The sequence below is a fragment of the Dipodomys spectabilis genome, unplaced genomic scaffold (genome assembly GCF_019054845.1).
Source record: "Dipodomys spectabilis isolate Male_0828 unplaced genomic scaffold, ASM1905484v1 ptg000478l, whole genome shotgun sequence".
Lineage (NCBI taxonomy): Eukaryota > Metazoa > Chordata > Mammalia > Rodentia > Heteromyidae > Dipodomys > Dipodomys spectabilis.
This window is the reverse complement of record NW_024871155.1, coordinates 588,958-613,468: the sequence shown is the minus strand read 5'-3', so window position 1 is coordinate 613,468 and position 24,511 is coordinate 588,958. Positions and strand designations below refer to the sequence as shown.

General features: G+C 52.1%; 2 protein-coding genes across 6 annotated transcripts in view; both read right to left on the bottom strand.

Moving 5' to 3' along the window:
- Ppcdc (phosphopantothenoylcysteine decarboxylase) overlaps nt 1-3,905 on the bottom strand; it is a 32,545-nt gene extending 28,640 nt beyond the window's left edge. For 2 of the 4 annotated variants that reach the window (XM_042668848.1, XM_042668845.1), the window contains exons 1-2: nt 2,014-2,144; nt 161-351 (exon numbers count right to left, since the gene is read on the bottom strand). In XM_042668848.1, coding sequence (XP_042524782.1) covers nt 161-346 — 186 coding nt within the window. In that variant the 5' untranslated portion in view covers nt 347-351; nt 2,014-2,144. Of the gene's footprint in view, nt 1-160; nt 352-2,013; nt 2,145-3,618; nt 3,638-3,856 lie in introns of those variants that run through there. The other 2 variants (XM_042668846.1, XM_042668847.1) reach the window with 2 other exon arrangements.
- A 3,112-nt stretch (nt 3,906-7,017) lies between these two features.
- Scamp5 (secretory carrier membrane protein 5) lies at nt 7,018-24,208 on the bottom strand. 2 transcript variants are annotated; one of them, XM_042668868.1, is made up of 7 exons: nt 24,187-24,208; nt 15,847-15,899; nt 14,996-15,124; nt 12,159-12,315; nt 10,819-10,920; nt 8,103-8,220; nt 7,018-7,611 (listed from the first exon to the last, which is right to left on the bottom strand). In XM_042668868.1, the coding sequence occupies exons 2-7, from the start codon at nt 15,851-15,853 to the stop codon at nt 7,417-7,419; spliced, it is 708 nt and encodes a 235-aa protein (XP_042524802.1). In that variant the 5' UTR covers nt 15,854-15,899; nt 24,187-24,208; the 3' UTR covers nt 7,018-7,416. The 2 variants fall into 2 exon arrangements, with proteins under 2 accessions (XP_042524802.1, XP_042524803.1); XM_042668869.1 differs by lacking the exons at nt 15,847-15,899; nt 24,187-24,208 and adding an exon at nt 15,338-15,428.
- Between the last annotated feature and the right edge of the window lie 303 nt (nt 24,209-24,511).

Below are 24,511 nucleotides of genomic sequence, written 5' to 3'. Positions count from 1 at the left end.
ACACTGTGTTTGGCCTGTCTCCTCCCCATCCCAACGTGAACACACCCACATATAAGGCTGCCAGACACATTACAGAAATGGACAGACCGGAGGGGCAGAGTCTTTGCTTAGAGGCCACCGCACATGCATGCACGTGCTTGTGACAGGCGACAACACTCACCCCGGGGATTTCCAAAAGCTTTGACACCAGAAGAGGCAACTTCAGGGCAGCCACGCTCCCGGTGACACCCACAAGAACATGGAACTTTCTTTCTGCTCCGGGTGTGGCGGCCAGACAGGAGGCCTGTGGTTGCAGTTGGGGTTTGGCAGCTTCAAGTTCGGGGAGTTTGCAAAGTGGGGGATCCATTAGACCTAGTCAAAAGCAGAATAAAGAGGTAACACATCATTCAGACATCCAACAGAGAGAGAGCATCCCAGGGGTGGCAGTGGGGGGTGATGCTAGGCGCCCCTGTGCTGGGGTCCCCTCCCTGCTCCGCCACCCCACAGCAGGTTACAGAGCAATGACAGCCAAGTACTGTGACTGCCCCCAGATCACCTCATGGGCAGGAAGACATTCAGGCTGGATCTGGAGCACTTTCTCCAGTCAAGAGGAGGGACCAGGGGCTGGGAAGGTGGCTCAGTGGTAGAGCGCTTGCTTGCCTTGCATGCATGAGGCCCTGGGTTCAATTCCTCAGCACCACATAAGCAAAAAGAAAAAAGCCGGAAGTGGCGCTGTGGCTCAAGTGGTAGGGCACTAGCCTTGAGCTGAAGAGCTGAGGGACAGCGCCCAGGCCCAGAGTTCAGGCTCCACAACTGGACCAAAAAAAAACAAAAACAAACAAAGAGGAGGGACCAGGCACTAGTGGCTCATGCCTACAATCCTAGCTACTCAGGAGGCTGAGATCTGAGGATCCAGCCTAGGCAGGAAAGTCCATGAGACTCTTATCTCCAATTAACCACCAGAAAACCAGAAGTGGTGCTGTGGCTCAAGTGGTAGAATGCTCACCTTGAACTGAAGAGCTCAGGAACAGCACCCAGGTCTAGAGTTCAAGCCCCACCACACACACACACACACACACACACACACACACACACACAAACACACACGAGAGAGAGAGAGAGAGAGAGAGAGAGAGAGAAAGAGAGAGAGAGAGAGAGAGAGAGAGAGAGAAGGGTGAGAGTTTGAAAGGAATGTGCTCAGAGGCCAGTGGCTCATGCCTGTCATCCTAGCTACTCAGGAGCCTGAGATCTGAGGATGGCATTTTGAAGCCCACATGGGTGGGGAAAAGTCCATGATTCTCATCTCCAACTATCTAGCAAAAAGCCAGAAGTGGCTGGGTGCCAGTGGCTCACACCTGTAATCCTAGCTACTGGGGAGGCTAAGATCTGAGGATCATGGTTCAAAGCCAGCCTAGGCAGAAAAGTCTGTGAGACTCTGATCTCCAATAAAAACCACTAGAAAACTGGAAGTGGCACTGTGGCTCAAGTAGCGCTTGCCTTGAACTAAAGAGCGCAGGGACAGTGCCCAGGCCCAGAGTTCAAGTCCCACGACCAACAAAAAAAAAAGCCATAAGTGTGCAAGTGGTAGATCACCAACTTGAGTGAAAAAGTCAAACAAAAGTGGGAGGGCCTGAGTTCAAACTCCAGTACCTACACACACACACACACACACACACACACACACACACATTCTGCTAGACCCTATCAGCCATCTTCTCCCCAGAGCATGAGAGTATGACATCAAGACACATCCTTGGTCCCACAGAGTCCCCTCTGCCAACACCCTGCCACACCTCAGCCATCTGGTGCTAGGACAGGGAGATTGTTGCCAAAACCAGAGGCTCAATTGCATCTCTGTTTAGTCCCTGAAGTTTCTCCATGTCAAGCTGATTCAATTCCCAGGGTTCATATTACTAAGCACAATCACTTAGACTTGGGGTGGGGGCCAACGTGGCTGCCTTGATGTGGTCCACCACAGCAGAGAATAAGACTCAAAATGCACCAGGCGCCACAGGCTCACGTCGGTCATCCTACCTACTCAGGAGGCTGAGATCTGAGGATCATGGTTCCAAGACAGCCTAGGTAGGAATGTCAAGATTCTTCAATTAGTCACCACAAGCTTGGAAGTGGAGCTAGGGCTCAAGTGGTAGAGCACAGCCTTAGTGGAAAAAAGCTAAAGGAAAGTACAACAACAAAAACGCACTCCTTAGTACTGAGCAGTAAAACTCAAGCCCACCTACCTTTCTAATAAAAATTGGGGGGGGGGGGGGGGAGGAGGAAAGCTTGGAGACCAGAAATCAGGTCATTTAACCAGCATCTGAGCCAGGGTCAAATCAGTTGAACCTGAGTCCAAAGAAGTGTGACTGTGAGGCACGAGTTTTGTTTGCCCTGGAAGATCAAACTCCAAACCAATGAACCAATGAAGCCATTTTTTATTGCACATTGAGTTTATCTGTAGGCAGTTCCTCATGTTGCTGGCCTCTGATATACTTGTGAGAACTTTTTTGTCTTTTTGGCAGTGCTGGGATTTGAATTCAGGGTCTTGAACTTGTTAGTCAAGTGATCTACCGCCCAGTCGCATCTCCAACCCTTTTCTTGGACTGGTTATTTTTTGAGAGGGTCTCATTTTTCTGGCCTGACAGTGATCCTCCTATTTTGTTTCCTGTCATAATAGGGAAGGTACACACCACATCCAGTCTCTACCACCGAGATGGAGTCTCATGAACATTTTTGTGACCTGGAACTGTGATCTTCTGATCTCACTCTCCCAAGTAGCTGGGATTAATTACAGAGTGGCTTCAGTGGCACTTGACATCTAGGAACTTGTTCACAGCAAAAAGAACTGGCAGGTGGGCGGGCTGTAAGAATGAGGGCTGAGATGACTGAGCCTCAGTGTTCCAGGTCACTAGCCAGGTAGTTAAGCCACAGCTAGGGCCAGATTCTTTGTTTACATAATAAACACAATTTTTTTTTTTTTTGCAGTCCTGGGGCTTGAACCCCTGAGCTTCTTTTGCTCTATCACTCTATGGCTCTACCACTTGAGCCACAGTGCTACTAATGGCTTTGTCTGTGTATGTGGTACTGAGGAATGGAACCCAGGGCTTCATGCATGCTAGGCAAGCGCTCTACCACTGAGCCACAACTTTTTTTTTTTTTTTGGGGTCCAGTCGTGAGGCCTGAACTCTGGGCCTGGGCGCTGTCCCTCAGCTCTTCAGCTCAAGGCAAGCGCTCTACCACTTGAGCCACAGCGCCACTTCTGGCTTTCTTTTTGCTCATGTGGTGCTGAGGAATCGAACCCAGGGCCTCATGCATGCAAGGCAAGCGCTCTACCACTGAGCCACCTTCCCAGCCCCATGAGCCACAACTTCTACATAATAGTAAAGTGCTGGTGGCTCACGCCTGTCATCCTGGCTACTCAGGAGGCTGAGATCTGAGGATCAAGGTTTGAAGCCAGCCCGGGCAGGAAAGTTCGTGAGATTCTTCCTTTCAATGAACCACCCAAAAGCCAAAAGTGGAGCTGTGGCTCAAGTGGTAGAGCACCAGACCAGGGACAGTGTAAGCACTGAGTGCGGGCCCGGGGCCAGCGCGCACGCACGCAAAAACACACACACGCGTGCACACGCACGCACACACAAATACCTTAAAATAAGCACGGGATGTAAAGATCTATCGGCTAGACCCGACAGCACGGGGCAGCCGAGGGCGGCACAGGCACACGCCCCTCTCCTGCCTGCCCGATGGCCCGGCCGGTGCAGGCAGGGAAACTGAGGCCTCCCGGGCTGCACGCGCGCGCCCCGGGCCCTCCCGTCCCCCCACCCACACCCCCACCCCCACCCCACAGACGGAACCCGGCGTCCCCGGTCCGTCCGCCGCTCACCCGCGCCAGGCGCATCTCGGGACAACCCTCAAATATCGCGACAGCTCGGCCGCTTTTCTCCACACACACACACCCCCCCCCCCCGCCCGCCCAATCAGTGTAGAGGCTCTCGCGCCATGCGGTCGCGCAGCCTTCTGGGAGTTGTAGTCATTGGCGCGGAAACCTTGCCACCCAAAGCCCAGGTTTTCTCAAGGGCCTAAGCTCCTCTGACCTCCTTTCTCCTACCCTACCCCACCCCTATGGCCTCCTTTCTCCTACCCTACCCCACCCCTATGGCCTCCTTTCTCCCACCCTCAACTGATCAGAACTCAGGCACTGCATGCCAAGAATTCACCGCAGGATGGAGCTATGTCAGAGGTAGGCCTCCATGAGCAAGCCGGGGGCTTAGGCCGTCTGGGCAGGAAAACTCTTCTCATTGAAGATGAATCTTGTTTGTATCCATGCTGGGGCTTGAACTCGGGGCCTGGGTACTGTCCTTTTCACTCAAGGCTGGCACTCTACCTCTTGAGCTACACCTCCACTTTTGGCACTTTTTGGTGGCTCACTGAAGACAACAAGCCTCACAGACTTTGCTATCTGGACTGGCTTCAAACCTTGATCCTCAGAGCTCAAGTCTCCTGAGTCGCCAAGATGATGGGTATGAGCTACCAGCGACCCAGCAAGAAGTGCATGGTTACTAATGCCAGATGATGAGTGTCAGGTCACAGGCCCACCCGCTCTGCCCCACGGCCCCAGGGAGGCTCCACGAAGACACGTAACACGGGACAGGGTGAAATTTCCCCCTTTATTACAGTTCACTTAATTACCACAGACAGACACATTGGCTCAGGCAGGTCAACTGCCAGCTAGGGGATGGTTTGTGTCTCCCAGAAATAAGGAAGGGCAGTGGGCACCAAGAGAATGCAAAAGCAGGTCACTGACTGGCCACAGTCCCCAAGATTTCCCCCAAACAGACAGGGTCTTCTTGCCCAATCCCAAGCCAAACCATCCAGCAGAGATGAATCTGTGTCCAGCCCCTTCCCCTATCCCCCAACCACCCATCCTGCTTCCCAGGTAAATGCATAGGTGCCTGAACAAGCTGGGCCAGACACAGCCGTTACAGGTGAGGATCAAGGAGAAAAGGCAGGCTGGACAGGAAGTTGATTCAAGGTGGTCAAAAGTAAGTCACTGATGCTAGGCTGGCAGCTAGGTCACAGCCCTGTTGGAACTATCAGAGGGACTGAGGGAAAAGAAAGCAGAGGTCTGGGCTGGGGGAGAGGGGAGAGGTTGGATGCTCACGGTGGCCTAAAAACCCTGGTGTTAAGTTTCTAAGATTTTTGCCAGCCTGAAGTAGCCGACTCAGGTTTGGTTTAGCAGCCCACCTAAGCAGGTAGACTTCTGTTGGAAGGAGGGTAGAAAACAGGCAAACACACCCTCTCCAAGCCTCACCCAAAGATGGAGCCGCTACCAGTAAATTTTTATTTTGGGGGCCGTACTGGGACTTGCACTCAAGGCCTGGGTGCTGTCCTTAGCTTATTTGATCAAGGCTGGTGCTCTACCACATGAGACACAGGTCCACTTCCAGCTTTTTTTTTTCCAGTTCTAGTTTTGTTTATTTATTTTTTGCTGGTTAATTGGAGATGAAAAGTCTCATGGGCTTTCCCCCTGGGGCTGGCTCTGAACCATGATCCTTAGATCTCAGCCTCCTGAGTAGTTAGGATGACAGGCATGAGTCACTGGGTGCCCGGCCCTACCAGTCAGTAAGTTTAACTCCCTGCTTAGAACAGAATAGCTCCCTGCCAGACCTGAGATGGTTTTCTTGAGCAGGGAGCTGTCGGCTTCCTGAACCAACAGGGTAAGAATGAAGTCCTAGAGTCAAATAGGAGCAAGTTATCTGAAGCGGATCAACAACAGCAACCACAAAAGCACTGAAAACTAAAAGCAGAGTCCTTCTCTTCCTGTCTAACCAGAAATTCCTTTCAAGCCTTTGTGCTCCAAGCTCAGAGTAGGCCTGGGTGCTTCTCTCCAGAAATGTTCTAATGTAGCCAAGGGCAAGAGGGCTAAGGAGGTGAAGCTCCCTCCGGGCACCCCCTCCCCCTCCGAACTATGCCATTTGCCTTCTCCAATCACTTCTGCAGGCCTGGTCCTCTGAGTCTCTTCCCTTCTGCCAGACTCATACAGAATACCTGCTGCAGGAGTCCAGTGTCACTCAGAGATGCCCAGAAGCCCCAGTGGGCTGGGGCTGACCAAACCACCAGAGATGAGTATTTCCATGCCCTTGGCAACTGCCTAGCACTGCCCAGCTTGCCAGGGAAGTCAGTGGGGTGGAAATAGCAGGATGAAGCCATAGCTAGGTCATAGAAAGAGCTAGAGGGGTCCAAGCAGGTTTGGGGAGAAGAGGAAGGGGAAAGGAAAAGAGAAACTTGTCTTGCTGGGTGCTGGGTGGCTCACACCTGTCATCCTAGCTAATCGGGAGGCTGAGATCTGAGGATCGTGGTTGAAAGCCAGCCCATGCAGGGAAAAGTCCCGTGAGACTCTTAGCTCCAATTAACCATAAAAAAAGCCAGAAATGGAGTGGTGGCTTAGAATGGTAGAATGCTAGTCTGGAGCATAAAAGCTCAGGGGCAGTGTCTAGGCCCTAAGTTCAAGCCCCAGGATCAGCACACTTGTGCACACACATACACACACGTACACACACACACACACAGAAAAGAAAAACAAATCTCTGTAGGCCAAATTCTCAGAGCCAAGAAGACCAGCCCTGCCTTCCCAATCTCGGGGAGTTTGGGGTGGGGGGGGGGGGGGCTCTGCCTCTCCCACAGTGCATCCTTCCCACAGGGAGGCTGGCTCGGGTCTCTTCACTGGCTTCCTTGAATTGAGGATCAGATCAGATTTGGGAAGCAGAGATAAGCAGGACCCTCACGCTTCGGGGAAGACCAAGGAAAACCACATGGGGGGGGGGGGGGGGGGGGAGAAAGAGATCCTGGCCCAGGGAAGAGAGCTCAGGGCATCTGACAGCAGGGAGGAGACCTGGGTGACACAAGTCCCCTCCCATGGGCCCAAGGGCAGAAACAGCTTCAGTAACCTTGCAGAGAGCACCAGGCCCTCTGCTGTGCCTCCCCCTGCCCTGTACGAGTTAGAGGGGGCAGCCTGATTGGGGCGGGGTGCGGGGGGGGGGGGGGAGCAAGGGGGGAAGGGCGGGGGGACAGGGAGGCTGGTTGAGTTCTAAACATACATTTAGCACCAGGACGAGAGACCTCCACTGCACACAGCTTCACAAGGGGACACAGACACAGCGCACAGACAATGCCATGTGCGGCCCACAAGCCCTCAGGGGTGCTACGGGGTGAGACCAAAAGGTGGGGGGGGGGGCTAAACATGTACATATGCACACACAGATAGATAGATCAAGAGAGCTCTCGTTCTTTGTACAAAGTGGAAGAGAAGGAGAAAAAGGGGAAAGGGGGAACCCTGCATGGTGGCCACGATCGGCGATGTGGCTCGAGCCCCTCTGTCCCCACTGGCCACCCGCACCCCCCCACCCCCACCCTCCACACTGCCTCCCAGCGGGCGGGGCTGGTTTACATGTCGTTGGAGTATGTGTAATTAGGGGTGGCGGAATACTGAGTCTGTGGCTGGTTCATGGCGCCCTGAGCCGCCCCCATGGCAGCGTTCTGGGCGGCCTGCTGCACGTGTGGGTTCTTCCAGGCCCCCGTGGTCCACTCTTCCTGGGCTTTACTGAAACTCCCTCCGCTCCCCCGGTAGAATTTATGAACCTGTGGGAAGAGAAGCAAAAGGAAGCGTTAATCAAAGGGAAAAGGCAGAGTGGATACAGTGGTACCTGCCTGTAATGTCCGCAGGGCAGGGAAACTGTAAGCTCAGGGCCAGCCTAGACTCTATCTCAAAAAAATAAAAAGCACCAGGTGCAAGAAGCTCAGGCTTTTAATCCTATCTACTCAGGAGGCTGAGATCTGAGGGTCATGGTTCAAAGCCAACCTGGGCAGGAAAGTCCGGGAGACTTTTATCTCCAATCAAGCAGAAAAAAGCCAGAAGGAGAGTTGTGACTCAAGTGGTAGAGTGTTAGCCTTTGAGTGAAAAATCTAAGATCACCAGGCACTGGTGGCTCATATCTGTAATCCTAGCTACTCAGGAGGGTGAGAACTGAGGATTGCAGTTCAAAGTCAGTCCAGGCTGTGAGTTTAAGCCCCATATGTAATATGGCAGTGTCTTCCCCAAGGCCCCTCTGGTGCCTTCATAGGCCACGTACCATGCTGAGCGCAATGAAGGAGAACACTGCTACGACCGTGAACATGATGGTTGGGATAAGCATCACCACCGCAGAGCCCACGTTCGTCCCGAAGAAGGAGATGGTTGCAATCCAGCCGCTGTAGAAACAAGACATATGTGGAGCTGTGCACACTGGAGAGAGCGGGGTGCCAGGAGCCCCCCATGACACAGAGAGAGGAGCCCGATGAAGAGATGCAAAGGGACCATCCCCTGGCCAGGTATGGTGGCTCATGCCTGTAATCCCATCTGACATCTGAGGATCGAACTTCAAAGCCAGCCCGGGCCAACAAATCTGTAAGACTCTTAGCTCCAGCAAAAAGCTGGAAGTGTGGCTCAAAGTAGTAGAGCACCAGCCTCAAATTTGAACTCAGCCTCAAGGCCTGAGTTCAAATCCCAACATTGGCACAAAAATCTTAAAGACTTCGCCAGGCACCAGTGGCTCACGCCTGCCATCCTAGCTACTCGGGAGGCTGAGATCTGAGGATTGTGGCTGGAAGCCAGCCTGGTCAGGAAAGTCCATGAGACTTTTATGGCCAATGAGCCACCAGAAAACCGGAAGTGGTGTTGTGGCTCAAAGTAGTAGAATGTTAGCCTTGAGCAAAAGAGCTCAGGGATAGCGCCAAGGCCCTGAGTTCAAGCCCCAGGGCTGACAAAAAACAAAGAAGAAGAAGAAGATCTCTTCCTCAGGGCTCAGAAGTGGGAATACTTCCAGACACAAGGCCTTGCCCTTCATTTGCCTACCAAGCTTGACACCCTGGGCCTCCCAGAAAACATTGCCCAACAAAAACAGACCCGAAGACCAAAGGAACAGATTAGAAGATCCAGAAATAAAATCACAAACCTATCATCAGCTGATATTTGACAAAGGAGCCAGAGACATACAATGGAAGAAGCACAGCCTCTTCAACTATTGGTGCTGGAAAAACTGGGCAGCCACATGCAAAAAACTAAAGGTGGACTCCAGCCTGTCACCATGCACTAACATCAACTCAAAATGGATCAAAGACCTTACCATCAAACCTGATACTCTGAAACTACTGCAGGACAGATTAGGAGAGACATTTGAACTTATAGGCCTAGGTGAGAACTTCCTGAACAGAGTCCCAAGGTCACAACAAATTGGAGAGAGACTTGAGAAATGAGACTACCTTAAAAGAAAAAGTTTCTGCACAGCTAAAGACATAGCTACCAAACTAGAAAGACAGCCAACTAATTGGGAAAAAATCTTTACCAGCAAAATATCAGAAAAGAGCCTGATATCCATTATATATAGAGAACTCAAGAAACTAACCCCTCACAAATCTAACGAACCAATCATGAAATGGGCAAGGGAGCTAAAGAGAGACTTCTCAGAAGAGATAAAAATGGCAAAGAAACACATGAGGAAATGTTCATCATCCCTGGCTGTACAGGAAATGCAAATAAAAATAACCCTGATAGACCGCCTTACCCCATCAGAATGGCCCACATCCTAAATTCAGCCAGCAACAAATGCTGGAGGGGATGCAGAGAAAGAGGAACCCTACTGCGTTGCTGGTGGGAAGATATGGAAACAACCCAGATGCCCCCCTACAGCTGAATGGACCCAAAAGTTGTGGTACCTATATACAATGGGATATTATGCAGCCATTAGGAAGGACAAAATAATGGCATGTGCAGGGAAATGGATGGAACTAGGTAAATAATTTTGAATGCGGTAAGCCAAGAGCCAAGAGACAAATGGCACATGGTCTCCCTGATATGTGGATGCTAAGCCCAAAATGCAAGGAGCTATGACAAAATAAGCAGGACTCGAGAAACAAAGGACTTCCACTTATTTTGTGGTATCATTGCTAAATGACTCCAAGTTCTTGACCACACATATGGTATATATATATATGCACATCTGAGGGAAGCTAGGAGGAGGACACAGAATCAGAGGAAAACAGGGGAAACATGTAACAGAGGGGCCCATCAGCTGCACTGGACATTGACGAAAACGAACAAATCAACTCAAAGGCAGCGATGGGAGGGAGGGAAGGAGAGGGAAAGAGGGAACAGCTTATATTAAGCAAAAGGAAAGAAATATACATATCACCTGATGTGGAAGAAATAGTTGTATTGTCAAAGCTCACAGAATTCACAAACATTATAGACCATGATAATGACCGTTTGCCTTGTGAAGATTAAAATGTGGCTGGGCACTGGTGGCTCACACCTGTAATCCTAGCTACTCAGAAAGCTGAGATCTGAGGATCACGGTTCAAAGCCAGCCCGGGCAGAAAAGTCCGTGAGACTCTTATCTCCAAGTAACCACTAGAAAACCGGAAGTGGCGCTGTGGCTCAAGCAGTAGAGTGCTCGCCTTGAGCTGAAGAGTGCAGGGATAGCGCCCAACCTAGAGTTCAAGCCCCACGACTGACAAAAAAAAAAGTTAAAATGTATTGGTGACTTTAACTAAGTATCACTATCCCACAATTCTGTGAAATTTGTGAAATGTGTAATCACTTAATCTCAATAAAAAAAATTTAACAAAACAAAACACTGCCCAGAGCCCCCTTCCTCCACGGTGCTACAGGCAGATGCTACTATACTATACTGAACCCAATCTTCCCCACCAGCCAGCCTCTTGGTATCTGCACTGGGGATGCATGCAAAGGGTACACCCAAGGGCCACCCCTAGCACCCCCCAGCCCTGGTCCCCTCCCTGCCCTCTTACCAAACACCCCAGCCTGGGATGCCCACGGCCTGGATGATGCTTATGACCAGCTGAGCCATGAAAGTGAAGAAGAACGCCATGAAGCTGAAAGAGCTGTCGGTCCTGCAGTGGAGAAGATGCCTGTTACCCAGAAGTCACCCCTACAGGACCGAGCTTTTACTGCCCTCAAGAATCCCAAGCATAGCCGGGCACTGGTGGCTCACGCCTGTCATCCTAGTCACTCAGGAGGCTGAGATCTGAGGATTGCCATTCGAAGCCAGCCTGAAAAAAGTCTGTGAGACTCTCATCTCCAATAAACCACCAGAAAACCAGAAGTGGTGCTGTGGCTCAAGTGGTAGAGCACTCACCTTGAGCTGAAGAACTGAGGGACAGTGCCCAGGCCCAGAGTTCAAGCCCCACGACCGACAACAACAACAAAAAAAGAATCCCAAGCATGGGCTGGGAAGGTGGCTTAGTGGTAGAGTGTTTGCCTAGCATGCATGAAGCCCTGGGTTCCATTCCTCAGTACCTACAGAAAAAGCCGGAGGGTTGGGAAGGTGGCTCAGTGGTAGAGTGCTTGCCTCACATGCATGAGGTCCTGGGTTTGATTCCTCAGCACCACATAAACAGAAAAGGCCAGTAATGGCACTGTAGCTCAAGTGGTAGAACGTTAGCTTTGAGCTGAAGAGCTCAGGGACAGCGCCCAGGCCTAGTGTCCAAGCCCCATGACCGACAAAAAAGAAAAGAAAGGAAAAGAAAAAGCTGGAGGTGGCCCTGTTGCTCAAGTGGTAGACTGCTAGCCTTGGGACGGTGCCCAGGCCCTGAGTTCAAGCCCCAGAACTAGCAAAAAAAAAAAAAAAAGGGGGGGGGGGGAACAACAAGGTTTCTCTGTTGTACCCCCAAGAGAAAAGGGGGAGGAGCCCTTGGCCTAGCTACACCCCCTCTTTTCAGGATACCCAAACCCCACCTGGTAGTCTGAGCCAAAAGTAAACAAGGGACTAGGAGTGTGAAGATGAGAGAAAGAGGAAAGGAGATACAGAAGCCGGGCACCAGGGGCCATGCTTGTAATCCCAGCTACTCAGGAGGTTGAGATCTGAAGATCACAACTTGAAGCCAGCTCAGGCAGGAACATCCATGAGGCCCTTATCACCCATGAATCAGCAAAAAGCCAGAAGTGGAGCTGTTGATCAAGTGGTAGAGCACCAGCCTTGAACAAAACAGCTCATGACCTCACCCAGGCTGAGTTCAAGCCCCAGCACCAGCATTGAGAGACAGAGACAGAGAGAGAGACAGAGAGGGGGAGAGGGAGGGAGAGAGGAGAAAGGAAAGGGCTAGGAGCTGGGCTCCAGGCCGTCACTTACTTGAAGGCCTTGTAAATGGGCCGAAACCAGCAGACGTAGGAGCAAGGCGTGAAGAGAATGAGCCAGAGAAAGGCGAGGCCAAAGTTGGTGGCTCCTCCTCCTCCAATCAGCCACGCCAGACAGCCCACCAGGTTCACGGCCAGCGTGACGCTGTTCACTGCAGGCCCAGGAGCACATGTACACAGAGAGACACACACACACACACACACACAGAGGCAGCGATGCACCAGCACACACACATCACGATCCACATACAATCCAACCACACGCACAAGCAGAGATGCACACGCACGGATACAAATGCAAGCCACATTTACATGCACAGACACACAAACACACACAGAGGGAGTACATACTGTAAGAATGCAACCTGGCAGCTCATACCAACTCCCCGCCCGCTCCTGGGGATCTGAGAAAGCTGGAGGACAAAAGAGTCTCTGCAGCGGGAACCCAGCAAGCTCCTCTCTAGGGTCCCAAACAGCCAGGCACCTGGTGGCTCACGCCTGTCATCCCAGCTGCCCAGGAGGCTGAGATCTGAGGATGGGGTACAAAGCCAACCTGGGCAGGAAAGTCTGTAAGACTCTAATCTGCCATGAACCAAGAAAAAAGAAGCTGGAAGTGGAGGTGTGGCTTAAGTGGTAGAGCACTAGCCTTGAGCAAAAAGCCTGAAACAAAACAAAAACAAGCATGCAAAGAGCACAAGGCCCAGAGTTCAAGTCCTAGTACTGGCACAAGAAACAAAAAAAAGGAGGGGGTGGCTGGGAAGGTGGCTCAGTGGTAGATGCTTGCCTTGCATGCATGAGGCCCTAGGTTCAATTCCTTAGCACCACATAAGCAGAAAAGGCTGGAAGTGGCGCTGTGGCTCAGGTAGTAGAGCACTACTAACCTTGAGCTGAAGGGCTGAGGGACAGCGCCCAGGTCCAGAGTTCAGGCCCCATGACCGACCAAAAAAAGGTCCAAAGCCTCCAAGTAGAGAAATATTCTTCTTGGCAGGGCATCGGTAACTCACACCTATAATCTTAGCTACTCAGGAGGCTGAGATCTAAGGATAGTGGTTCAAAGCCAGCCGGGGCAGGAAAGTCCATGAGTCTTTTTTTTTTTTTTTTTTTTGGGTCCGGTCGCGAGGCCTGAACTCTGGGCCTGGGCGCTGTCCCTCAGCTCTTCAGCTCAAGGCTAGCGCTCTACCACTTGAGCCATAGCGCCACTTCCAGCTTTTTTCTTTTTGCTTATGTGGTGCTGAGGAATCGAACCCAGGGCCTCAGGCATGCAAGGCAAGCGCTCTAACCACTGAGCCACCTTCCCAGCCCTCCATGAGAGTCTTATCTCCAATAAACCACCAGAAAACTAGAAGTGGTGCTGTGGCTCAGCTGGTAGAGCACCAGGCATGAGCATAAAATGTCAGGGATAAGCACCCAGGCCCTGAGACCCGCTGACTAATCAAAGGCAGTCAACCTCCACCTTGAGCTGTGTGGTCCAGGCATCTGCGGTCCTCTCTCCAGGCTTAGACCTGTTTCCTAGAGACCAAAGCACTTGGCTGGCGCCTAGTAAGGGCTTAGGTAAATATTTATAGACTTTAAATCCAGCTTCTAGATGCGATCTCCCTGGGGACTGAGGTCAGAGAGCTCTGGCACCTGTACACCTGTACAGACATATCATGGACACTCCTTCCTGTGTGTTTCAGTGGTATTTTTCTATCCCTGTTCAATTCCCTCCAAAGGGGCTGGGAAGGTGGCTCAGTGGTAGAGTGCTTGCCTTGCATGCATGAGGCCCTGGGTTCGATCCCTCAGCACCACTTAAACAGAAAAAACCGGAAGTGACACTGTGGCTGAAGTGGTAGAGCTCTAGCCATGAGCTGAAGAGCTGAAGGACAGCGCCCAGACCCAGAGTTCAGTCCCCATGACCGACAAAAAAAAACAAAACAATTCCCTCCAAAGTTTCTTGGAGCCCTGGTATTCTTGTTGATTTTACTTGCTCTTTACATAGAAGAGACACTAACTCATTACCATATTTCTGAACATCTCTCCTCCCAGCCCTACCCTCCGCCAGTTCACTTGCTCTGACAGCCATCCTCTGCTTCACTGGGAAGGGCGGCCATTGACTTGGCCATCTTCCTTGTCCAGTCTAGATTCACAATTTTCGTTACACGCATCTTCTTATTCCCTCTGCTGCTCTGTGTTCTGGTTACAACCTCCAATGAGTGCAATGCCCATCCATACCTAAACCAAATGTCCCTACGCAAAAACAGACCGGAAGGAAGTCCAGCAGAACTATCAACTCTTGACCACAACCTCAAAAACACCCTGGTCAAGGCCTACAAACTCCCTTCATGAAGGGGCGCTGTGGCTCATGCCTGTAATCCCAGCTACTCAGGAGGCTGAAATCGAAGGATCCTGGTTCAAAGCATGCACGGGTAAGGAAAGTCAGTGAGATTCTTATCTCCAAAGAGCCAGCAAAAAAATGTTGGAAGTGGAGCTGTGGCTCAACTGGTAGAGCGCCAGCCTTGAGTGGGATAAAAAAGCCAAGCAAAAAGTGTAAGGCTCTGACTTCAAGCCTCTGTACTGGCACCCCCCCCCAAAAAAAAAAAATGAAATCTCTGAGAGATGGAAGAAACTACTGGAAGGGAGGAAGCTTGATGGGGTTACTGAGGCTGAGGCCCAGCAGAGAAGCTGACCTATGAGAGGAGCCTGCTGGGATCGACTTAGAGGAAAGACATCTCAGTTTATTCAGATGCAACACTAGGCTGGGCCCACAGGCCCTGCGCCCCCTTGCCCCCTCCCCGGCCCCGCCCTTCCCCCTCCCCGGCCCCGCCCCTCCCCGGCCCCGCCCCCAGCACTCACGCATCCAGAGGTAGTACAGGCGTTTGGTCATGTTGAGATGCTGAGGTGGAATGTCTGCCTCGAAGTCTTGGTAGAAACATGGCTTCAGCGGAATGAACTTGGGCAATGGTGGGAAGTTGTTTGCTTTCTCTGGGAAGCAAAGCAATGAACACTGCATCATCTAGAATGTTCCTCTTCCCCGTGGCCCAATACACCCCTCCCCTCTCTGGCTGATCCTCACCAGTCCATCCCTCCCTCTCTTCCTCCTCCCCTAGGTCCTCCAAAATAATAATCTCCAAGTAACAAGAAATCCTGAAGTGGTATCCCTCAATAGAACAAAAAGCCAGGCACAGTGGCTCACACCTGTAATCTTGGCTACTTAAGAGGTTGTGATCAGGAGGTTCATGGTTCGAAGACAGCCCCGGCAAAAAGTTCATGAGATTCCACCACCTCACCTCCCTTCATTTCAACTGACAAAAAGCCAGCACTGAGGCATGCACCTGTCATCCTAGCTACACAGGAAACATAAATAGGAGCATCACTGTCATAAATATAAGACTGTATGAAAAAAAAAAAATAGCCAGGCACTGTTGGCTCATGCCTGGAATCCTAGTTAATCAGGAGGCTGAAATCTGAGGATTGATTGGGGTTCAAAGCCAGCCAGGGCAGGAAAGTCTGTGAGACTCTCATCTCCAGTCAACCACCAGAAAACTGGAAGTGGAACTGTGGCTCAAAGTGGTAGGCATTAGCATTGAGCAAACAAATTCAGGCTCTGAGTTCAAGCCCCATGACCAATAACAACAAAAACAGAAAGCACAAAGAACTGGAGTGTGGCTCAAGTGGTAGAACACCTAGCCTGCCCCTTTCCTTACCTGCCATGATGATTCCAGCGGCCTACAGGCTGCCCAGGCCTCTTTGTCTTAAACTGGGAAGGAAGAAAAGCCGATTAAGATGAGCATCAGAGGTCAGCACTGGTGGCTCTCACCTATAATCCTAGCTGCTCAGGAGGCTGAGATAGGAGGATCATGGTTCCACCAGCCTGGGCAAAGTCTCTGAAACTCTTATCTACAATAAATTTCTTAGAAAAAGCCAGAAGTAGCGCTGTGGCTCAAGTGATAGAGTGCTAACCTTGAGCAAAAGAAGGTCAGGGACAGTGTCCAGGCCCTGAGCTCAAGCCCCAGGAGAAAGGAAGGAAGGGGCTGAGAAGGTAGCTCAGTGGTAGAGCGCTTGTCTTGCATGCATGAGGCCCTGGGTTCGATTCCTCAGTACCACATAAACAGAAAAAGCCGGAAGTGGCGCTGTGGCTCAAGTGGTAGAGCCTTGAGCTGAAGAGCTAAGGGACAGCGCCCAGGCCCTGAGTTCAAGCTACATGACTGACAAAAAATAAAAAAGGAAAAGAAAGGAAGACAACTTAGGGACAGTGCCCAGACAGTGCCCAGGCCCTGAGTTCAAGTCCCAGTACTGCTGTGTACACATACACACACACATATACAGACAAGTTGAGTACCCACTATTTAAAATGCTTGGGAGTAGAAATGGTTACAGGCTTCAGATTCTTTTTTTCCGGTTTTGGAATTCTTAAATACATTACCTCCTCAGCTGTCTTGCGGGTAGAACCCAAGTGAAACATAAAATTCATCTGGCTCACATCTTACACCCAGAGCCCGAGGAAAATTTTACCCATTTCTAGTGTTACCTACACTCTGACTAGGGCTCATCCCACAAGATCAGGGGTGGCATTTTCTACATGCGCTGGCCCGGCAGTGCTCAGTTTGGGATTTTAAAAAATGCAGTTTTTTTTTTTTTAAAAGATCACAGCTTGGGCAAAAAGTTAGTGAGATCCGATCTTAACCAACAAGCTATGTGTGGTGAGATGAACCTGGAATCCCAGCTACCTGGGAGGAAGATAACAATCTGAGTCCAGCCTAGGCAGAAATCAGGAGACTTTATCCAAAAGACACAAAATGTGTGTGTGTGTGTGTGTGTACAAGAACTGAATGGATGTGGAATAAGGGAGAAAAACAAAAACAACTTTTTTTTTTTTTTTTTGGTCGGTCATGGGGCTTGAACTCTGAGCCTGGGCGCTGTCCCTCAGCTCTTCAGCTCAAGGAGAGCGCTCTACCACTTGAGCTACAGCGCCACTTCTGGTTTTGTGGTGGTTTATTGGAGATAGGAGTCTCACGGTCTCTCCTGCCCGGGCTGGCTTTGAACCACGATTCTCAGATCTCAGCCTCCTGAGTAGCTAGGATTACAGGCGTGAGCCACCAGTGCCCAGCTGAAAAACAACTTTTAATGTACTTTATAGCATATTTATTCAATCTAAGATACCACTGATTTTATTCTATGAATTAAAAGAAAAAAAATCACTGCCAACTTGTTTCCAGAAATATTAAGATAGACATTAAAGTGTTTCCGTGTGTGTGTGTGTGTGTGTGTGTGTACCTGTGTGTGTGTGTGTGTGTGTGTGTGTGTGTGTGCGCGCGCGCACGCGCACGCGCACCAGTACTGAGGCTTGAACTCAGGGCCTGGCCTTTGTCTCTCACATTGTTTTCTCAAGGTTGATGCTCTACCACTTGAGCCATACCTCCACGTGCAGCTTTTTGCAGGTTCACTGGAGCCCAGAGTCTTACAGATTTTCCTACTTGGACTGGCTTTGAAACAGGATCCTCAGATCTCAGCCTCCTGAGTAGCCAGGATTATAGGTGTGAGCCACTGGTGTTCAGTTATGGCCTGGAACTTTTGATACTCTTCCTTCATCTCCCAAGGGCTGGGATTATAGCATGCATCACCATGCCCACTCATGATCTGCTTTTTTTCCACTCCACACATCTTTTTTTTTTTTTGCAGGGAAGGGGGGTGGGAGGGGTGGCACTGGGTTTGAATTCAGGGCTTGCTAGGCAGGACCTCAGCCATTTGAGTCACACCTCTAACCCTCCACTCCAGATCTTATGGAAATTTTCCTGTCAATGAATACAGATCTCTCTCAATCTTTTCAATGACTGCTCAGCTAGGTCAACAATGGTAGAGGCCAGGGAGAGGGCAGGTGTGGCTAGAGCTGTGGTCAGAACAGAATGACTTCAGAGAAGTGGTAGACAAGGAGAAATAAGACACAGGTCCTACCTAGCTTTCTAACTTCGCTAAAACTTGAACCCTCACACACCATCAGAAATGACACTGAAACAACCGGCACCAAAACATGACAGTGGATGGAAAAATGAATTAATCTTAGCTACTCAGGAGGCTAAGATCTGAGGATCATGGTTCAAAGCCAGCCCGGGCAAAGAAAGTCCATGAAACATCTCAAACTACCAGAAAACCAGAAGTGGCACTGTGGCTCAAGTGGTAGAGCACTAGCCTTGAGCTGAAGAGCTGAGGGACAGCGCTTAGACCCAGAGTTCAAGCCCCACAACTGACAAAAAAAAAATACAAAAACTACAAACACTGGCCTTAGGACTACCCAGGCTGCAGACCCCGCTGAATTATCTCCCTGCCCTGAGCCTCCAACTCAAACACACTCCAAGGCTGTAAGGGATAGCCTGGCAACTGTGGTTTGACAAGTCTGCTAAAAACAGATGCTGTAGGAAAACCCTTCCCTGGCAATCAACGTAAGAATCCATCTCTGAAGGCTCACGCCTGTCATCCTAGCTACTCAGGAGGCTGAGATCTAAGGATCACAGTTCAAAGCCAGCCTGGGCAGAAAAATCTATGAGACCCTTATCTTCAATGAACCACCAAAAACTGGAAGTGGAGATGTGGCTCAAGTGGCAGAGTACTAGCCTTGAGCAAAAACAGCTCAAGGACAGTGCCCAGGCTCTGAGTTTAAGCCCTCGAACTGGGGGGGGGGGGGGGGGGAATAGTATCCAAGTCTTTTGCTACTATCTTGATCAATGATACAAGCAGTGAGGTGTTGGAAGAGTTCTACAGAGTGACCAAGGAACACAACCAGAACTAGAAGGAGGCAGAAAGCTGGCACTGATGGAGAAATTTAAGAAGAAAGTTTCATCAGCTTGCCGTGACCATGCATGGTCAGTTTCCACCAGGTAGACGACACCTTTGACCGCAAGGTGTAGTCCCAGCTCTTGGATGAATGCCAGGAGCTGCTACACCACATCGTTCAACCACCTCAACCGCCAAGTCACATGGATGAGCTAATCACGTTTTTGATCATTTTTCAGTGATTTTTTTTCCTGGCTGCCTTTGGAAAACTTAAACCTCACTTACAAAAACTTTGTATGATCCTACCTACTTAAGAGGCTGAGATCTGAGGATCACAGTTCAAAGCCAGCCCGGGCAGGAAAGTCTGTGAGACTCTTATCTCCAATAAACCACTTCCGGTGGTAGTGCTGTGGCTCAAACGGTACAGCGCTCGCCTTGAGCTGAATAGCTGAGGGACAGCACCCAAGCCCAGAGTTCAAGTCCCACGACCAACAACAACAAAAAAAAGACCTGACTGTGATTTATTTGAGAACAAAGCACTGATGGTTCATGAAGGAAAAATTTTTAAGATTACATGTTTCAGAAAGACTTGGCCCAATTCAACTGTCAGACATTAAGGATAATACTTTTCTAGCATTTGTTTTATTGGGAGCAAAGCATATTCCCAAAAAACTACGGTCAGAATTCCCCTAGCAGTAGCAGGTACTGAAAGAAATGTGTGGTTGATAAGACTGAACCCTAAGACTTGCTTAGGGCAATTCTTGTCTTGGTGGTATAGTGGATGTTTCTAATATGTACAGAGTTGTATACTTTGACTTACTTGTGTTCTGTACTGTATATATGTATCTCCTTTAGAAAGTCAAGGACTGGGCTGAGGATGTGGCTTAGTGGTAGAGAGCTTGCCTAGCATGCATGAAGTCCTAAGTTCGACTCCTCAGTACCACATACACAGAAAAAGCTGTAAGTGGCACTATGGGTCAAGTGGTAGAGTGCTATCCTCGAGTAAAAAGAGCTCAGGTAGAGTGCCCAGGGCCTGAGTTCAGCCTCAGGACTGGCAAGAAAGAAAGAAAAAGAGAGAGAGAGAAAGAGAGAAAGAGAAAGAGAAACAGAAAGGAAGGAAGGAAGGAAGGTAGGTAGGTCAAGGACTTCCTCTCCTGCTGCAAATCTATTTTCAAATCTACCCTTCATTTTTGATCAATGTTATCATTATGGCATTGCCATTGAAGAATTCAACAGGGGGCTGGGTAGAGTGGTAGAGTGCTTGCCTCGCATGAATGAGGCCCTGGGTTCGATTCCTCAGCACCACATAAACAGAAAAGGCCGGAAGTGGTGCTGTGGCTCAAGAGGTAGAGCACAAGCCTTCAGCTGACAAGCTGAGGGACAGCGCTCAGGCCCAGAGTTCCAGATCCATGACTGACAAAAAAAAAAAGAAGAAGAATTCAACAGGAAGCAGTCTCATGGGACTATGGGAAAAACAGAACACTGCACATCTGAAATCAGCACTGTTACAATGACCTAGATCATTCGTTACAAATAATGTCCAATGTAAGAATATACCTCTGAAGTTGAGTACTGGTTCTTAGTACCAACAGTAATATTTAAATTCTCCAAAAATGTAATGGCATGTCATTTCCTTGAAATGCTTTCCTAGGGTTTAACTTTTGGTGTCATCTTGAAAATAGGCTGATGAAATCTCTTATTATTAATATCCACTTGACGTGTAAGAGAAAAAGAGGACACCTAGACTGGTCTGGACATTAGGATCATAAAAACCAATGATCACTATGAAAGAACCCTTCATTTTAAAGAAAAAATAATGGGACACTGATAGAGAACCTGAGATGATGGTGGATGTACTTCAGCACTTAACACAGTTCTATAACTAAGGGATGTCATTTTTTAATTTTTAACTGGAAAAAAAAAAAAAAAAGCCTGGCACCAGTGGCTCACGCCTGTAATCCTAGCTACTGAGGAGGCTGAGATCTGAGAATCACAGTTCAAAGCCAGCCTGGGCATGAAAGTCTGTGAAACTCTTATCTCCAATAAACCACTAGAAAACCGGAAGTGGTGCTGTGGCTTAAGTGATAGAGCACTGGCCTTAAGCTGAAGAGCTGAGGGATAGTGCCCAAGCCCAGAGTTCAAGCCCCATGACAGACAAAAAAAAAAAAAAAGAGCTCAGGGACAATGACCAGGTCCCAAGTTCAAGCTCCACAACAGACAAAAATAAAATAAAATGACAGTACTAGCTGGGCAGTGGTAACTCATGCCTGTAATCCCAGTTACTTAGGAGGCTGAGATCTAAGTATCTCCATTCAAAGCCAGACTGGGGCAGGAAAGTTTGTAAGACTTTTGTTGTTGTTGTTTTTGGTCATGGAATTTGAACTCTGGGCCTGGGCGCTGTCCCTAGGTAGGGCTCTACTACTTGAGCCACAGCACCACTTCCAGCTTTTTCCGCTTATGTGGTGCTGAAGAATCGAACCCAGGGCCTCATGCATGCAAGGCAAGCACTCTACCACTGAGCTACCTTCCCAGCCCAGTTTGTGAGACTCCCATTAATGACCAAAAAGCTGAAAGTGGAGGTGTGGCTCAAGTGGTAGAGCGCTAGCCTTGAGCACAAAAGCTCAGGGACAGCACCCAAGTCCTGAATTCAAGTCCCAGAACCAGCACACACACACAAAGTCTCCCAAACTTTTCTGCCCAGATTGGTTTTGAACTTCAGTCTTCAGATCTCAGCTTCCTGAGTAGCCAGGATTACAGATGTGAGCTACCAATGTCAGCCAGGCCCAGCCCCTTGGTCCTTCTTAGATGGAGTTTGCATATATCCAGAGGATAGTCGGTTCACATCCACTACTGGCTTATCATTTAAATATCACCCTAAAGGGGTAGAAAGTGACACCAATCCTCCTCCCCCCCTCCAAAAAAAAAAAAAAAAAAAAACCAAAAAACTGAGGCCACAGCTGGGCTCTAGCCGCTCACATCTGTCATCCTAGCTACTCAGGAGGCTGAGATCTGAGGATCTTGGTTCAAAGTCAATCTGTATAGGAAAATCTGTGAGACTCTTCATCTCTGATTGACCATCAAAAAGCCAGAAATGGAACTGTGACTCAAGTGATAAAGCTCTAGCCTTGTAAAAGCTCAGGAACAGCGCCCAAGCCCTGAGTTCAAACCCCAGTCCCGGCACAAACACAAAATAAAACAAAAAAAAACAAATAAAAATAGCTTCTATCCACTGATAATTCACACTTCCTCCAGAAAACCTTCAAAAACCCCAAGCTGGCAGGAAGACAGGAAGTGAAGCCTGCGGAGGAAACGAGTGGGGAGGGCAAGGGAAAGGAAGAGGACGAAGATCCCGAAGGCAGCTAGAAAGGAGAACAAGCCTCTGCCCCCTTTCTCCCAGGGAGGTCTCGGGAGTCCTATTATTTCACCCACAGAGAAAGGTGCTGGACTAGTAGAAAGATGCCAGAGAAGGAAAGCAACTTGCTCAGAGGTCACCAGCCAGAGGAAGGACGAACACACACACACACACACACACACACACACACACACACACACGCACGCACGCACACCAGCCCCCCCCCCCCACACACACACCAGCCCCGAGCTGGGCACCAGTGGCTCTTGCCTCTAACTCTGCAGGCTGAGAGCTGAAGGTGGGAGGTTCAAAGCCAGCCTGGGAGGGGAAAGAAAAGTCTGTGAGACTCATCTCTAATTATCCACCCCCCCAAAAAAAATAAATAAATAAAATCACCCTAAGAGGCAGAATCCAGGCCCTGAGTTCAAACCCCGATACTGGTCTTGCTGGACCTGAAACACCCCCCCCCCCCTTTCCGCAGCCCATTCACGCAGGGCAGTGCCGGCCAGGCGGCCTTGGCCTCCCCGGGGTCCCCGGCGCAGGGAGGGAGCCTCCGACACCCGGATCCCGCGACCTCCCCGGGGTCCACGGCGCGGGGAGGGAGCCTCCGATCCCCGATCCCGGGCCTCCCCGGGGTCCACGGCGCGGGGAGCCTCCGATCCCCGATCCCGGGCCTCCCCGGGGTCCACGGCGCGGGGAGGGAGCCTCCGACCCCCGATCCCGGGCCTCCCCGGGGTCCACGGCGCGGGGAGGGAGCCTCCGACCCCCGCGGCCTCCCCGGGGTCCACGGCGCGGGGAGGGAGCCTCCGACCCCCGGGACCCGGGCCTCCGCGGGGTCCCCGGCGCGGGGAGCCTCCGACCCCCGATCCCGGGCCTCCCCGGGGTCCACGGCGCGGGGAGCCTCCGATCCCCGATCCCGGGCCTCCCCGGGGTCCACGGCGCGGGGAGGGAGCCTCCGACCCCCGATCCCGGGCCTCCCCGGGGTCCACGGCGCGGGGAGGGAGCCTCCGACCCCCGCGGCCTCCCCGGGGTCCACGGCGCGGGGAGGGAGCCTCCGACCCCCGCGGCCTCCCCGGGGTCCACGGCGCGGGGAGGGAGCCTCCGACCCCCGGGACCCGGGCCTCCGCGGGGTCCCTGGCGCGGGGAGCCTCCGATCCCCGATCCCGGGCCTCCCCGGGCCCGCCGTCCCCGGGCAGCGGGTGCGGAGCGCCGGGCTTTCCCGGCCTGCGGGCAGCCGCTTCTCTAGCCCGGCTCCGTGCACCTCGACCCCCCGTGCAGGGAGGGGATGTGCGGGTCCCCGACGCGGCCCCCCCCCCCCCCGTCCTCGTGACTCCGGCTGGGATGAGCGGCATCTGGCGCCTCCAAATCACAGACACACACACACCCCAAAACACCCAGCCCTGGGGGAGGCAGGCCACAGCCGGGGCACCCCGCCCTCCCGCTCCCGATCCCCGGGGCAAAGGTCGATCGCCCCGGGAAGGGGGGAGAGGGAGGGAGGGAGGGGAAGGAGGGGGAGGGAGGGAGGAAGGGGAGGGAGGAGGGGGAGGCCGCTGGAAGGGAAGGGGAAGCGGGGGGGGGGAGGGGGAGGGACGGGGCGGGGGAGGGGGGAAGGGGCCCGGGGGAGGGAGGCCGGGGCGGGGAGGATCGCGGCCCGCCGCCGGCCCCAGGCGATCGCGGCCCCCGGCGCCCTCCCCGGCGCGGGCCGCTCCGCCGCGGGGCCCGGGAGAGGCCGGTGGCGGCCCGGGGCCTGACGTCACCAAATCTCGGGCTCGCAGTGCGGGCGTGCGGCGCGGGCGGGGGCCCGGGGCCGCGAAGGTCACCCCCCCACGCCGTCCCCGTCCCTCCCCGGCCGCCCCCGGGAATGCAGAGGTGAGCGGCCCCGCCTCCGCGCGCCCCGGCCCGGCCCCGGGGCCCCAGCACTCACCGTCGGGGCCGCCGGGCTGCGGAAGGGCCGCGCGCGGCGATGCTGCGCGGAGACGCACCGAGCGCTGCGGCGCGGAGCCCGCCGCGAGCCGCCCCGGGGCTGGGAGCGGGAGCGCGCGCGCGCCGGGCACAGGGAGCGGGAGCGCGCGCGCCGGGGCCCGGCCGACCCAGAGCTCGGCGCGTGCACGCACGCACGCACGCGCGCGCCCGCGCCCCCAGCCGCCGCCGCCGCCGCCGCCTGCTGCCCCCGCTCTCGCGAGACTTCCGCCCCACGCCTCGGGCTTCGCCCACCGCGCCTCACCTTGCGGGAGCTGTCCGCGGTGCTA